General features: G+C 38.0%; 3 protein-coding genes across 3 annotated transcripts in view; 1 reads left to right on the forward strand and 2 right to left on the reverse strand.

Moving 5' to 3' along the window:
• LOC100163964 (cytochrome b5-related protein-like) overlaps window positions 1–17,516 on the reverse strand; it is a 35,421-nt gene that overhangs the window by 4,749 nt on the left and 13,156 nt on the right. The gene's annotated exons all lie outside the window — the stretch shown is intronic.
• On the reverse strand, window positions 1,039–3,489 carry LOC103309403. Its single transcript, XM_008184741.1, has one exon. The coding sequence runs from the start codon at window positions 3,487–3,489 to the stop codon at window positions 1,039–1,041; it is 2,451 nt and encodes an 816-aa protein (XP_008182963.1).
• LOC115034422 lies at window positions 13,404–15,343 on the forward strand. Its single transcript, XM_029491358.1, has 2 exons — window positions 13,404–13,557; window positions 15,042–15,343. Exons 1-2 carry the CDS (start codon window positions 13,419–13,421, stop codon window positions 15,239–15,241), a joined length of 339 nt encoding a protein of 112 aa, XP_029347218.1. The 5' UTR covers window positions 13,404–13,418; the 3' UTR covers window positions 15,242–15,343.

A 17,516-nucleotide genomic window follows, 5' to 3' on the forward strand; every position in this document is an offset into this window, starting at 1 on the left:
CGGGAAATTACATCTGCAGGATTGGTGGTCGTTGGTACATGACGCCATTGTGAGGGTTGGGTTAGATCCAATATTTGTGCTATCCTGTTGGAGACATAGGATTTGAGTGGTTTGTCACTATTGATCAGGATATGACAATGGATGAATCAGACCATAAGATTACATTACTGGGGTTACAATGAATCTTGATACGTTTTAGTTCTCTCATAACCATGCTGACCAGTTCTGCTAAAAGAAGGGCTCCGCAAAGTTCCAGTCATGGAATTGTGCTGGGCTTCAGTGGAGCTACTCTGGGCTTAGAACAGTATAGTTGACATTGCGATGTGGTAGTTGATCGAAAGTAAATACAAGCACCAAAAGCATTTTGTGATGCATCGCAGAAACCATGCAGTTGGACTGATGTGGTACTATCAAATGGAACGCGACGTGGTATTGATAACTGCTCCAAGAACTTGAGACCTTGATAGAAATTGGTCCACTTGGTTTGGAGTTCAGTGGACAGTGGTGTATCCCAGTTCAACTTTGAGGACCATAACTGTTGCATAAACATTTTTCCTCGAATCAGGGCAGGTGTTAGGAATCCTACTGGATCATAAACACTGTTTATATTGGATAATAGTGTTCTTTTAGTCATGTGAAAAGGTCTTGACAAATCCTTAAAAATGAATTTGAAACAGACATTACTTGGTTGCCAAGTGAGACCTAGTGTGCTAACAGTATCTTCTTCATTGATAGACAACAGATAAGTAGGATCTCGTTCCGGAACTGACATTTTCGACATAATTGACTTTGAGTTTGAGCACCACTTACGAAGGGGTAGGCCAGCCTTGTCAAGTTCATTAGATACATTTTGAAAAAGTTCATAACACTCAGTTTCGTCTTGACCGCCACTTAGTAAGTCGTCAACATAAAAATCTTCTTGAATAACGCGCTGGACTGCATGATTTTTAACATTGTAACTTAGCTCAAGTAAACAACGAGTGGCAAGAAATGATGCAGCTCTGGTACCGTAAGTGACAGTTAGAAGCCTATAGTCTTTCAATGGTTCAGCAGGACTTTCTCTATAGCATATTCTCTGCAATCACAATCTTCGGGAGAGATCCGTATCTGCCTGTACATTTTGGCTATGTCTGCAGTAAGAGCAATTTTGTGGATTCGAAATCTCAGAATTATGGAAATTAAATCAGGCTGCACAGTTGGTCCACATAGTAGAATGTCGTTGAGACTGTGCCCGGATTTAGATGTAGCAGAACCATCAAAGACTACACGCATTTTTGTCGTTAAACTGTTGGATTTGAACACTGAATGATGCGGAAGACAATATGTGGGGCAATCAGTATCTTGAGCCTCCTCCATGTGGCCCAATTCAAGATACTCATTCATGAAATCCTTGTAATCTGAAGCAAGTGAAGGGTTTTTTAACAATTTACGTTCTAGATTGTAGAAACGTTGCTGTGCCATGAATCTTGAGTCACCTAAAACTGATGGATCTCGAATAAATGGTAATCTTACTACAAAGCGACCACGATCGTCACGAGACACGTTATTTTTAAAATGATCTTCAGCCCTTGCCTCAGATGATAAGTTGTTCGAGCATGACTGGGCAATGAGAGCTATAGCTGACTGATTGCTCTGACGTAGAAGAAAGATTTTTGATAGTGGTTGCACATTATTGATTTGAGTTGATCCAGTAAAAACCCAACCAAGATTGGTGTTGTGAAGTGTTACAAGTGGACTAATCTTCATACTTTCACCAATTAGCAATTCATAGAATATCTCTGCACCAAGTAGAATATCAATTGAAGCTGGTTCATTGAAACGAGGGTCGGCTAAACAGCTACTAATAGTGTGTGGAATATGTAGTGGTTCCATGTCAATACGGTGAGTGGGCAAGTTGTTAGTAATCGAATCAATTACATGGAAGTTAATGAATGCTTCAAAGTCATTAAGTCTTGAACACATTGTAGTACTTATCATTGTGCCTGTTTTGGCAGTTACCGACCCGATACCTGCTATCGATAGTGAGCTTTTAACAACACTAATGTTTAATCTTGATGCACACTCCTTTGTTATCAGACAGACTTGAGACCCAGAGTCTAAGATGGCACGACATTGAACTTGGTGGCCAGCTGCATTTGTTAAATTGATCAGTGCAGTAGCTAATATTATTTGCTTCATTGCAGTAGAATTGTTGTAACCATGTTCAACGTACGTTACAACAGATTGGTTTTGTGTAGATGGTGACTGTTCATTCGCTGAGGCAGGAGGGTTGAATGGGGCATCGCTATGCAACTTAGTGTTGTGTCGTTTTCCACATTTATTGCAGTTACCACCACGACACTGACGAACTTGATGACCTGGATACAGGCAATTATAACACAACATGTTTTTAAACACTACATCTTGGCGTTCGGGCAAGGACATTTTAGTGAAACTCTCACACACTGCTAACCGATGTTGCTCTGGACATACTAAACATTGTTTTTCCTTAAATGGAACTTTGTCGGTTTGATTGGTTAATAGTACTCTTTTTTGCATTGTACGAATGCCAGTAGACGACTGTTTGACTTGAGTTGACTGGTTGCTTATTTCGCCAACCTCATAAGCAGACACACGGTTGGCTAAGAATTTTTCCAAATCAGTAAACTTAGGTAGATCCTTAGATGATTGTAATAGTTGCCATTCTCCTACAGTGGTTGGATCTAACCTACAGCACAATAATGTCACTAGCCATGCATCCCATTCTTCAACTGGTTGTCCAAGTGCCTTCAGTGCGTTCACTTGAGATACAACATGGTGATGCAGTTGTCTTAATTCACTGGCAGCAGGTTTGTGCACTTGAGGTGTTTGAAACAATGACCGTATATGAGACTGAATAATAAGAGATTTGTTTTCATATCTCTCTACAAGAACATTATAAGCTATACGATAGTTAGCGTCGGTTGTTGGAATGGTACGCACCACCTCTGCTGCAGGACCAGACAAACAGGATTTTAAGAACTGCAAACGCTGTACATCAGACAATCCTTGATTGAGGTGGAACCTGGCATTGAAATCGTCAAGGAATGATGTCCAGTTTTGCAAATCGCCATCAAATCTAGGAGGTGGAATGGACGGCAGTTTCATTGAGTCACGAATAATCGGTTGTGATGTTGCACTTGAACTATTGGATGGTGCCTTGGCATGGCGCTCGACTAAGTCTAAAACGTCAGCCTTAAGTGAACAGAAGAAATCATCAACACTGACTCTGTCATCTAGCATTTCAGTGGTAACTGCTTCATGGTCCTCAATATCATCTTGAATCGACTCATATTTAGACATGTATTGCATTAGGTTGTCTAATCTAGTTTGAAGTTGATTCAGTGATTTTGTAGCAGGATCATACTTGTCGACAAATGCTTTAATTGAATCCATGGACTTCTTTGCAGAATCTCTCTTTTTGATCAACTTCACTAACTCAGTTGGGATTGTTCCGTCGTTGACTCCCATTTTGATTGAAGAACTTGATGGCTGAATGTTGAATGAATTTACAATACTACAATAATATACGGATCAATAAATAACAGCAACCAACACAAATCAATCTCTTTTTTGTTGTTTTAATAATACTCTATCACGTCGAGGTCACCAAATGATAGCTCGCGTTTAGCTTTTTAAGGTCTTGTTAAAATTTGCCTTCACGGCTTAGAGGATAGGCAACACAATGTGGCGCTATCAATTCTGTTCATTAATTATTAGAGTATTATTAATTAAAATACAATTGTGTTGGCATTGTTATTTATTTTACAATAGTATTTTACAATAGTTAATTATTTTACCTTAAAAAAGTATATAGACCCGTCGGCCTTAATACACAAAACACAACTCACCTATGGTAAGCTAAGTGGTGGATTTCATCCCACGCGAGCCATGCCGGGGGCGTAGATAGGAACAATATAATTACAACCCGCACACGTGCGACCACTTAGCTGTACCACAACGAAGAACTCACAGAATACAATGATTGCCGCTGCGTACAGAACAAAACACAAAACCACACTATTCACAGTGACGCTGATGAGAATGACACCCTAGAAATAGGAAAACAATTAAATGAAGGGCAACAAAGGTTGCGCGAACGATACTCACCAGAGTCAAATCACAACACAATACAATAACAATGTGGTTTTAGCAGCAGGCAAACGTAGTTGAAAACATGAAAAGACGATTGGAGACAACCGTCCTGGGCAACAGCCGCAAAAGAAGAGAACGATAAAATTAAAGGAATGGCCGATTTTAACGGTAACACACTAACACATTGCAACACGGGATAACAGTGTCACCTGTACAACAAAACAAAAGTATAAAAAATCAGAACTTTAGGTGACACACAACTTTGAAAATGAGATTTTAGTAGAACGGCTTTTTGCAATCACTTGAAAACAACAAAACATTGATAACGTGGTGGTCTTACACACGCACTGGGCGGTCAGCACACAACAGCTGACGCCACTGTCGACCGCGCGGCAGTGACGCGTGATAAGAACCACCACGGAACACAGGAACATAATATAAAACAAATACAATTAATTTGAATTGCCATATTGGCGCGAACAATTACTTTTAAATATTATATTACCTATATCTATATTACGATAAAATATATTTATAATGCAATTTAATTTGTAGTAGAATATAAAGGAATAAAATTTTACTGCAAATTGTTTTTCAAGGGGGCTCCATAATTTTAATTTGCACCAGGGCCCCCAGAGTTCAAGATCCGGCACAATTCATAATTGTAATCATTAGCTGCAGAACCCATAGACACTATAAAAACATTAACTACATAGAGCCGTTTATTATTATATTTTGTTGCCAAGCAATTCCATAATATGTTATTTAATATTGTCTAAACAGTTTCACTTCCAAAAAATCGTCATTTGACTTTCTCGTGTTATTGTGTATAGTTGACTATTTTCAACATAATAATGGATCATCAAGAAAATAACGCAGCTGCGACTTCGGGTTCGTACGGCAAGGCTGCTGACGAAGGAGAAAATGATATGTATTCATATGTGGTTCCTCATTCGAATAACCCACTGGAAACTTGGAGAGACATTGTTGAGGTTGATGAAGAATCACAAAATATCTTTAAGTTAACGACGGATCAGTTTGAATTTCTAGAAATAGTGGCTAATGCTGTACAGTCTGCGGCTATGCGCAGAACTTCGAACGTGCAGACGCCTAGACAAATGAGCGTGTCGGAATCTAATGATACTGACGTCTGGAAGATAAGTTTCGGAGACGTGGAAGCAATACAACAGCTGTCCACGGAATGTGTGCAGAGTGATCTCGTAAATCCAAATAAACGACCAGTTCAGAAGCTTCAAGTAGCAAAGAGACGTTATCATAAAGCGAAGTTAGCAACACTTGGGTTGTCAGAAATACTGGCAAAAGCTTTACGCGCGACGGCCGAGCGCAGATCGTTGAACTGTGTCATACCTGTGCATTTTCCTCGACGTATCACTGTACTCGGAGAAAAGCCTTTAAGAAACGTTGCGATAACGGACCATAGAGCGCCAGATTTTCGGCAGTCGACTTCTGTAGATATCGTACTGGATTTACAACAGCTGTCCACGGACAGTGTGCAGAGTGATCTCGTAAATCCAAATAAACGACCAGTTCAGAAGCATCAAGTAGCAAAGAGACGTTATCATAAAGCGAAGTTAGCAACACTTGGGTTGTCAGAAATACTGGCAAAAGCTTTACGCGCGACGGCCGAGCGCAGATCGTTGAACTGTGTCATACCTGTGCATTTTCCTCGACGTATCACTGTACTCGGAGAAAGGCCTTTAAGAAACGTTGCGATAACGGACCATAGAGCGCCAGATTTTCGGCAGTCGACTTCTGTAGATATCGTACTGGATTTACAACAGCTGTCCACGGACAGTGTGCAGAGTGATCTCGTAAATCCAAATAAACGACCAGTTCAGAAGCATCAAGTAGCAAAGAGACGTTATCATAAAGCGAAGTTAGCAACACTTGGGTTGTCAGAAATACTGGCAAAAGCTTTACGCGCGACGGCCGAGCGCAGATCGTTGAACTGTGTCATACCTGTGCATTTTCCTCGACGTATCACTGTACTCGGAGAAAAGCCTTTTAGAAACGTTGCGATAACGGACCATAGAGCGCCAGATTTTCGGCAGTCGACTTCTGTAGATATCGTACTGGATTTACAACAGCTGTCCACGGACAGTGTGCAGAGTGATCTCGTAAATCCAAATAAACGACCAGTTCAGAAGCATCAAGTAGCAAAGAGACGTTATCATAAAGCGAAGTTAGCAACACTTGGGTTGTCAGAAATACTGGCAAAAGCTATACGCGCGACGGCCGAGCGCAGATCGTTGAACTGTGTCATACCTGTGCATTTTCCTCGACGTATCACTGTACTCGGAGAAAAGCCTTTTAGAAACGTTGCGATAACGGACCATAGAGCGCCAGATTTTCGGCAGTCGACTTCTGTAGATATCGTACTGGATTTACAACAGCTGTCCACGGACAGTGTGCAGAGTGATCTCGTAAATCCAAATAAACGACCAGTTCAGAAGCATCAAGTAGCAAAGAGACGTTATCATAAAGCGAAGTTAGCAACACTTGGGTTGTCAGAAATACTGGCAAAAGCTTTACGCGCGACGGCCGAGCGCAGATCGTTGAACTGTGTCATACCTGTGCATTTTCCTCGACGTATCACTGTACTCGGAGAAAAGCCTTTAAGAAACGTTGCGATAACGGACCATAGAGCGCCAGATTTTCGGCAGTCGACTTCTGTAGATATCGTACTGGATTTACAACAGCTGTCCACGGACAGTGTGCAGAGTGATCTCGTAAATCCAAATAAACGACCAGTTCAGAAGCATCAAGTAGCAAAGAGACGTTATCATAAAGCGAAGTTAGCAACACTTGGGTTGTCAGAAATACTGGCAAAAGCTTTACGCGCGACGGCCGAGCGCAGATCGTTGAACTGTGTCATACCTGTGCATTTTCCTCGACTTATCACTGTACTCGGAGAAAGGCCTTTAAGAAACGTTGCGATAACGGACCATAGAGCGCCAGATTTTCGGCAGTCGACTTCTGTAGATATCGTACTGGATTTACAACAGCTGTCCACGGACAGTGTGCAGAGTGATCTCGTAAATCCAAATAAACGACCAGTTCAGAAGCATCAAGTAGCAAAGAGACGTTATCATAAAGCGAAGTTAGCAACACTTGGGTTGTCAGAAATACTGGCAAAAGCTTTACGCGCGACGGCCGAGCGCAGATCGTTGAACTGTGTCATACCTGTGCATTTTCCTCGACGTATCACTGTACTCGGAGAAAAGCCTTTTAGAAACGTTGCGATAACGGACCATAGAGCGCCAGATTTTCGGCAGTCGACTTCTGTAGATATCGTACTGGATTTACAACAGCTGTCCACGGACAGTGTGCAGAGTGATCTCGTAAATCCAAATAAACGACCAGTTCAGAAGCATCAAGTAGCAAAGAGACGTTATCATAAAGCGAAGTTAGCAACACTTGGGTTGTCAGAAATACTGGCAAAAGCTTTACGCGCGACGGCCGAGCGCAGATCGTTGAACTGTGTCATACCTGTGCATTTTCCTCGACGTATCACTGTACTCGGAGAAAAGCCTTTAAGAAACGTTGCGATAACGGACCATAGAGCGCCAGATTTTCGGCAGTCGACTTCTGTAGATATCGTACTGGATTTACAACAGCTGTCCACGGACAGTGTGCAGAGTGATCTCGTAAATCCAAATAAACGACCAGTTCAGAAGCATCAAGTAGCAAAGAGACGTTATCATAAAGCGAAGTTAGCAACACTTGGGTTGTCAGAAATACTGGCAAAAGCTTTACGCGCGACGGCCGAGCGCAGATCGTTGAACTGTGTCATACCTGTGCATTTTCCTCGACTTATCACTGTACTCGGAGAAAGGCCTTTAAGAAACGTTGCGATAACGGACCATAGAGCGCCAGATTTTCGGCAGTCGACTTCTGTAGATATCGTACTGGATTTACAACAGCTGTCCACGGACAGTGTGCAGAGTGATCTCGTAAATCCAAATAAACGACCAGTTCAGAAGCATCAAGTAGCAAAGAGACGTTATCATAAAGCGAAGTTAGCAACACTTGGGTTGTCAGAAATACTGGCAAAAGCTTTACGCGCGACGGCCGAGCGCAGATCGTTGAACTGTGTCATACCTGTGCATTTTCCTCGACGTATCACTGTACTCGGAGAAAAGCCTTTAAGAAACGTTGCGATAACGGACCATAGAGCGCCAGATTTTCGGCAGTCGACTTCTGTAGATATCGTACTGGATTTACAACAGCTGTCCACGGACAGTGTGCAGAGTGATCTCGTAAATCCAAATAAACGACCAGTTCAGAAGCATCAAGTAGCAAAGAGACGTTATCATAAAGCGAAGTTAGCAACACTTGGGTTGTCAGAAATACTGGCAAAAGCTTTACGCGCGACGGCCGAGCGCAGATCGTTGAACTGTGTCATACCTGTGCATTTTCCTCGACGTATCACTGTACTCGGAGAAAGGCCTTTAAGAAACGTTGCGATAACGGACCATAGAGCGCCAGATTTTCGGCAGTCGACTTCTGTAGATATCGTACTGGATTTACAACAGCTGTCCACGGACAGTGTGCAGAGTGATCTCGTAAATCCAAATAAACGACCAGTTCAGAAGCATCAAGTAGCAAAGAGACGTTATCATAAAGCGAAGTTAGCAACACTTGGGTTGTCAGAAATACTGGCAAAAGCTTTACGCGCGACGGCCGAGCGCAGATCGTTGAACTGTGTCATACCTGTGCATTTTCCTCGACGTATCACTGTACTCGGAGAAAAGCCTTTAAGAAACGTTGCGATAACGGACCATAGAGCGCCAGATTTTCGGCAGTCGACTTCTGTAGATATCGTACTGGATTTACAACAGCTGTCCACGGACAGTGTGCAGAGTGATCTCGTAAATCCAAATAAACGACCAGTTCAGAAGCATCAAGTAGCAAAGAGACGTTATCATAAAGCGAAGTTAGCAACACTTGGGTTGTCAGAAATACTGGCAAAAGCTTTACGCGCGACGGCCGAGCGCAGATCGTTGAACTGTGTCATACCTGTGCATTTTCCTCGACGTATCACTGTACTCGGAGAAAAGCCTTTAAGAAACGTTGCGATAACGGACCATAGAGCGCCAGATTTTCGGCAGTCGACTTCTGTAGATATCGTACTGGATTTACAACAGCTGTCCACGGACAGTGTGCAGAGTGATCTCGTAAATCCAAATAAACGACCAGTTCAGAAGCATCAAGTAGCAAAGAGACGTTATCATAAAGCGAAGTTAGCAACACTTGGGTTGTCAGAAATACTGGCAAAGCTTTACGCGCGACGGCCGAGCGCAGATCGTTGAACTGTGTCATACCTTGTGCATTTTCCTCGACGTATCACTGTACTCGGAGAAAAGCCTTTAGAAAACGTTGCGATAACGGACCATAGAGCGCCAGATTTTCGGCAGTCGACTTCTGTAGATATCGTACTGGATTTACAACAGCTGTCCACGGACAGTGTGCAGAGTGATCTCGTAAATCCAAATAAACGACCAGTTCAGAAGCATCAAGTAGCAAAGAGACGTTATCATAAAGCGAAGTTAGCAACACTTGGGTTGTCAGAAATACTGGCAAAAGCTTTACGCGCGACGGCCGAGCGCAGATCGTTGAACTGTGTCATACCTGTGCATTTTCCTCGACGTATCACTGTACTCGGAGAAAAGCCTTTTAGAAACGTTGCGATAACGGACCATAGAGCGCCAGATTTTCGGCAGTCGACTTCTGTAGATATCGTACTGGATTTACAACAGCTGTCCACGGACAGTGTGCAGAGTGATCTCGTAAATCCAAATAAACGACCAGTTCAGAAGCATCAAGTAGCAAAGAGACGTTATCATAAAGCGAAGTTAGCAACACTTGGGTTGTCAGAAATACTGGCAAAAGCTTTACGCGCGACGGCCGAGCGCAGATCGTTGAACTGTGTCATACCTGTGCATTTTCCTCGACGTATCACTGTACTCGGAGAAAAGCCTTTAAGAAACGTTGCGATAACGGACCATAGAGCGCCAGATTTTCGGCAGTCGACTTCTGTAGATATCGTACTGGATTTACAACAGCTGTCCACGGACAGTGTGCAGAGTGATCTCGTAAATCCAAATAAACGACCAGTTCAGAAGCATCAAGTAGCAAAGAGACGTTATCATAAAGCGAAGTTAGCAACACTTGGGTTGTCAGAAATACTGGCAAAAGCTTTACGCGCGACGGCCGAGCGCAGATCGTTGAACTGTGTCATACCTGTGCATTTTCCTCGACGTATCACTGTACTCGGAGAAAAGCCTTTAAGAAACGTTGCGATAACGGACCATAGAGCGCCAGATTTTCGGCAGTCGACTTCTGTAGATATCGTACTGGATTTACAACAGCTGTCCACGGACAGTGTGCAGAGTGATCTCGTAAATCCAAATAAACGACCAGTTCAGAAGCATCAAGTAGCAAAGAGACGTTATCATAAAGCGAAGTTAGCAACACTTGGGTTGTCAGAAATACTGGCAAAAGCTTTACGCGCGACGGCCGAGCGCAGATCGTGAACTGTGTCATACCTGTGCATTTTCCTCGACGTATCACTGTACTCGGAGAAAAGCCTTTTAGAAACGTTGCGATAACGGACCATAGAGCGCCAGATTTTCGGCAGTCGACTTCTGTAGATATCGTACTGGATTTACAACAGCTGTCCACGGACAGTGTGCAGAGTGATCTCGTAAATCCAAATAAACGACCAGTTCAGAAGCATCAAGTAGCAAAGAGACGTTATCATAAAGCGAAGTTAGCAACACTTGGGTTGTCAGAAATACTGGCAAAAGCTTTACGCGCGACGGCCGAGCGCAGATCGTTGAACTGTGTCATACCTGTGCATTTTCCTCGACGTATCACTGTACTCGGAGAAAAGCCTTTTAGAAACGTAGAACTTGTACCGGACTTACACCAGCCGTGCACGAACCGTGTACAGGCTGCAGATAATGTAACGCTGGAAATCCAACATGCAGTCACGCCTGCAGCGATTTGTCTTCGAAAAACCAATGACAATATTATTGTGAATACTATTGACGAAAATGTTGAAGATGACCGGCCAAAATCAGCAACAGCTGTTCGAAGACGTAGGTCGATCCTATCGGCTTTAGGGAGAAGACTCCTTAAAGTCGGTACGATGTTATGTTGCTGGTGCAGCGCAGTACCTTCCGAGGATACCGAATAGCTTTGAGCTGACCTGCCTCTTCGAGACGACCTGCAATTATTAGTTAAGGTTTGACTGAGGGAAAATCTTCGTTTCTCGTAATTATTATATTAATTATCACGTGTTCAATCTATGTGTATCATTTGTATTATTTTTTATTTGTGATAACTTGTGTTATTTATCAAGGTAATTACCCTGACGTGTTGAAATTATTTAAAATACCTATGTGTTAAATATTTTGCTATTGAAATCATTAATTTTGTTCCATATACTTCCATGTCATATATTGTTATCATAAAATCATATATTTTTATATATTTTTCTCATAATTATTATATTAATTATCATGTGTTCAATCTATGTGTATCATTTTTATTATTTTTTATTTGTGATAACTTGTGTTATTTATCAAGGTAATTACCCTGACGTGTTAAAATTATTTAAAAACCTATGTTTTAAATATTTTGCTATTGAAATCATTAATTTTTTTCCATACTCCATGTCATATATTGTTATCATAAAATCATATATTTTTATATTGTTATTGTATATTTTATGTTGTTAATAAAAATTGCTTACTATTGTTCTGGAATTCAATATTTTGCAAATCTCAAGTTGTGCTTAGTGCATTGAAGAAAGTACCAAGCATATTAGAAAAAAACACTTTACAGCACAAAAAGTGTCTTGAATTGAGAAATGTGAAATACAAGTACGTGTAGCTATATATAATTTTTTAATTACAAATAAAATTACTCCTATCTCTTTTCAATCACATAATTACAATATCTCTATGGACCACGTACTAGATGCAGGCTAGGATTAAGTAATTTTTTTTAGCTATAAGCACCAAATTAGATACCTAGGTTTTCAAGCTAATTTCCACTTACATTTTTTATCTCCATACATTTCTAATCTTATAAATAACATGATACGCGCCTGGCGTAAAAGTATCCTTATTTTATATAAAAAGGACGCAGGGGAGCTAAATAATAATGGAATCTACCTACATCAAAGGCGTAATTATATATTTTTCTAGTCTCTAAAACCTAAAGGGATGGAACAAATTAAATTACAATACGAAACATTTAAAAAATCGAAGCATTCTAAATAATATATTCTATTATTATATGTAGAGGTTTTTTCGAAATCATAGATAAATTTAAGAGTGGTAATTTTGTTTTTAGAATTTATATTTTATTAGAAGACCTACGCGTCTATAATATAATTGGACTAAAAAAATATTAATTATAATTATCGTGAAAATAATTTTCTAGTGCTTATAATATGTACACAAAGTTATTTTTCCTTAAAATTAGAAAAATTATACCTAGTTATGTTTTGTCATCAATAACCGACCCAAAAAGTAGCTGGTTTTATATAATAATAACAGTGGAAATTGCTCACCTTGCCTCCCATGAATGACACCACTGTCCGTGGTCTAGATGACTAGTTATTAGTTAAAGGGATTAAGACAAGGTACTCTACCGGGCAACTTTTTTTTTTTTAAATTGTCTTTCTGCGATCAAAATACCTATATATTTTTACATACTGAAGAAAATGAATGTAAAATAAAAATTATGAGGAAACTTTTTTGTTTTAATGATATAACTTATAACCATTAGAAGTTTGTTATTAATATGGTTTTACGGACCTAGCCAAGATCGTTTTACATAACAAAAAGAGAAATGTTATCGATTTAAATTTTAGTTATCGACTGCCCCATCTGGTTAATATGTACTGGTAATTAGTAAAAATATTGTTCTTACCCTGAGGTCGAGCCCGTAGGTACTGATAAATAAATAACGCCTCATCCCCCGACCATGACAAAATACTAAAAATATATTTACTCAATATTTACAATGTGCTGAATAGATAAATTAACAATTTTAATAATAATACGAATTTAATTAAGTCATAATATAGCTTTATAAGTGATTCATTGTTATAATTTTGAAATTTGATTCTTGAAATATTAGAGACCATATTATAGTTAAGTTAAATCTAGTTTTATTATAAAAAAACTCGTAATATTATAATTACCTACCTGTAGATTATTAATAGATATTTTTGTTATATTCATAGCTACTTTAATCCATACGGTTATATGCCTCGAAAAATGCAAAGCAAGACTTCACTGAAGGATGAAATCCTTAAAGTGATGGATAATTTGGAAGTCAAAGGAGGAAGTACAGATGCTGCAATTGAAAATGACGGTTCAGGAGTAGATAATACATCACGCACAGGTAAACATGTCTATATATACAACAATAATGAATGTTTCTTTCTTTCTATGTTCTCTATAAACTCAAAAACTACTGGATCGTTTTGAATAAAAGTTATACCAATAGATTCCTTGAGACTTGAAAAGGATTTTTTTCTTTGTTTTTCGACCCATACAGGTCGCTATAGAGTGACTCACACAGTCACACTTAGTCACACATTTATATAGATTCTGCTAATAAAACTTTAATACAAAATATATTTTTGTTTTTATTGTATGGTTGCCATTATTGGTTACACATAATATTATAAGTTTTAATGATTGGATATCATATTATATTATATTATATTATATTATATCATATCATGTTGTATTATATTTTGTCATATAAGCTCATAAAACTATTAAAAAAAATGAAAAATTGAGTATCAGCTATAATATTATGTCTATAAGATACAAAGAGTGTGGTTGAGGTTTTTATAGGTCAATACTAAATACATATTTTTTACCAATTTTGACAAAAATAAAAACAATTGAGAATATCTTTATAGAAGCAAAACGGAAACGATCAACAAATAGATTATAATAGTTAGTCGATAAATAAAGATATTATTAGTCGGGTTGTATCTTTAAGACGTGCAAAAATGCAAATCCATAGTTTTTGAACAATCAGCAACAAATTTTGCACAAATATTTTTGGATCACGACGGGTAATTTTAGAGTGGCTTACCCACTATTAATAATATTAAAATCATAACCGCATAATCTTTTATTTCTGTTTGAAATCGCTTGCCTACACTTGAGAAAAAAATATTTACTTATTATTATCCGCCGCAAGTGGATTACCCATCTTGGTTTTATTTAAATCTGGGTATACGGCTTTAAATACCTACTAAGCGTAGAGTATATCAATAATTGTATTTATATCATAATTATAATCATATTTAGAAAGGCATATGTGTACCATCGCTGTAATATGGGTGCAGAAATTGGAGCCACTATACTAGTTTGTTCCCATATATAATCGCCTAATGGTGGTTTATTTAAAAGCTACCTCGCGTGGTTATATTTCTGAAGAAGCTGCGAAGTACAGTGAATCATTGTTGACTCCTGACAAAGGCGGATTCACTGTACTTTACAGCCTCTTCGGAAATGTAACCACTTTTTCAAATAAAATGTACGATCATTCACTGGTTAGAGGGCATTTTTATGAAATCCAATGAATGAACATTCGTTCAATCACTGGTTTGTAACTAAACCCGTAGACCAGTGATCGAACACCGTTAAAGCAATACAATAACAAATTAAAAAAGCGGGTAAGAGGATGTCACTCTGCTGTACAGTATAGGTTAAAACTTAAAAGTGGATCTCAGTAGTGGATGGTATTAAATTTGAATTCAATAATATAATATCATTGTTTACGAAAAACGATTCTGAGCGGAGACAGTCTGTCAGTCTAGGATATTTTATATAATGCGTAATTTGTTTGAAATGTGGTTTTTGCAGAACTGTTCCGACTAGCATCACTATATAACGGCCCTGAACGTAATCTGGTGAATTTTCCTAGAATGGTGAAGTCAGAAGATCCATCTAAAACTAGCTATTTGTCCGTTCTCAAAGAGTCGTTTGAATTATTTTACGAAAAGACTGGAATCACAGGTAAAACGTTATCCCATTACCTAGGTGTTGTACATTTTGCCCTATAGTATTTTTGCATACTCATAACTTATTTAAAGCTAAAATATTTTGAAAATCCAACGTACAAACATTATAATAATAATATATTAACTTTAAGTTAGTTAACAGGTACTTATTAGATCAATTAATAATTCACACTAATTTAAATGCTAAAAATATACAGTTGGATCTGCTGAACACAAATTAGCTAAGTCATACAAAGATAACGCAATGCGGGTAATGAGTGTGACGTCCTCTATTAACACATAATATAAGAAAATAATATTTTTGGGAAGAAACTGTCCTTTTGTCTTGATATTGTAGAAAAAATATTTTAGTTATAATAATATATTAATTACAATTATTAAAAATAGTAGCATATTATGAAATAAAACAATTTTTTGTTTTTCCCAATTGCTAAGAAAAATAGTAAGGTTTTTTTCTTTTGACCTCAAACCCCTCTCACTTTAAAAAAAAATAGTACTAGATGTCTAGATAACCAGATTTGCTTTCAAATCAGATAATATATTGAAATTGATGATTGAAGCATTTTAACTGCTCAATAGGTAATGAGTGATGAGTGATGACTATATTATAAAATAAACACTTCACTGTAAAATCAATATATATTCATTGATTCAATCAAAATCTAAAATATCATGAAAATCAAATCAAAGTCATATTATTACCTACTTAAAACTTATTATTTGTGTAACTGAAATATAATAAACAAAAACGTTTATACTGTAAGACTTGTGGACAATTTTCCTGTGATTTCACAGCTTCTTCAGAAATATAACCACTTTTTCAAATAAAATGTATCTTCATTCACTGGGTTAGATGGCATTTTTATGAAATCCAATTCACCGGGTTGTAATTAAATCTGTAGACCAGTGGTCGAACACCGTTAAAGTAATACAATAACAAATTGAAAATCGGGTAAGTGGATGTCACTCTGCTGTATAGTAGGTTACAAGTGGGTCACTAAGTAATGGAAGGTAATAAATTTGAATTCAATGATATAATATCATTGTTTACGAAAAACGATTCTGAGCAGAGACAGTTTGTCATATTCAAAAGTTTTGTTTGAAATGTGGTTTTTACAGAGCTGTTCCGAGTAGCACCACTGCATGTGTGCTAGTGCCGTGTGCACCACTGAAACCAAACCGGCAGTCGCCGAGACTAATAAATCAATTATTGTCGCGGGGTTCCCAAAACCTAATGGGCTACCTCAACCGAATCCATTTAACGGTCCCGAACGTGATCTGGTGAATTTTCCTAGAATGGTGAGGTTAGAAGATCCACCTAAAACTAGGTATCTGTTCGTGCCCGAAGAGTGGTTTGAAGTATTTTACGAAAAGACTGGAGTCACAGGTAATGATATAAAACGTTACCCTATTACCTAGGCGTTGTACATTTTGCCCTATAGTATTTTTGCATACTCATAACTTATTTAAAGTTATAATATTTTGAAAATCAAACGTACAAACAGTGATAATAATAAAATATTAACTTTAAGTTAGTTAACAAGTAGGTACTTATTAGATCAATTAACAATTCACACTAATTTAAATACTAAAAATATACAATTGGATCGACTGAACACAAATTAGCTAAGTAGTACAAAGATAACAAATGCAAACTATGACGTCCTCTATTAACACATAATATAAGAAATCAATGTTTTTGAGACGAAACTGTCCTTTTATCTTGATATGGTACAAAAAATAGTAGAGTTTTATAATACATTAATTACAATTATTAAAAATAGTAGCATATTATGAAAAAAAAAATTGGGCAAGTAGATAACCACTGCTATAATGTTGTACAGTATGTGTTCAGCGTGTTTTATTTTTTGCAGGGCTTAAAACCGGTAAAAAACTGTACATTTGAGAACCGAAAACTGATAACCGCTTTTAGTGTTAGAATTCTGGAAGCGATTATTGGTTATCGGTAATCAAGGTAAATATCTAAATATTAACAACCAAACGGTTACCTCGTATTTTCATTCACGGTTTTATAACCAAAACCTATTCCGGACCAAAATAATTAACGTTTTTTCGTGGTATTAATACATAAATTATGTCATAATTATATTGTTGAATTTAATTTCCACCTATTTCTAAATTTTTTTTCCCAATTAATTGCTGTGTATTGCTCATCTGTTGTGAATATCATATATATAATATATATATATTATAAAACCGTCATAAACGTCGTCGTCGTGCGCTGATTTCTATTATTTTTTTGTTATTCCTAATTGTTAAGAATTTTAGTAAGATTTGCTTTCAAAACAGATAATAT

The sequence above is a fragment of the Acyrthosiphon pisum genome, chromosome A3 (genome assembly GCF_005508785.2).
Source record: "Acyrthosiphon pisum isolate AL4f chromosome A3, pea_aphid_22Mar2018_4r6ur, whole genome shotgun sequence".
NCBI classification, from domain to species: domain Eukaryota; kingdom Metazoa; phylum Arthropoda; class Insecta; order Hemiptera; family Aphididae; genus Acyrthosiphon; species Acyrthosiphon pisum.

Bases quoted from the DNA above. Each gene is read 5' to 3' on its own strand.
- LOC103309403 (XM_008184741.1), bottom strand. From the start codon at position 3,489: ATGGGAGTCAACGACGGAACAATCCCAACTGAGTTAGTGAAGTTGATC.
- LOC115034422 (XM_029491358.1), top strand. From the start codon at position 13,419: ATGCCTCGAAAAATGCAAAGCAAGACTTCACTGAAGGATGAAATCCTT. The intron at 13,558-15,041 runs GTAAACATGTCT...TGGTTTTTGCAG, and splicing joins AGATAATACATCACGCACAG to AACTGTTCCGACTAGCATCA.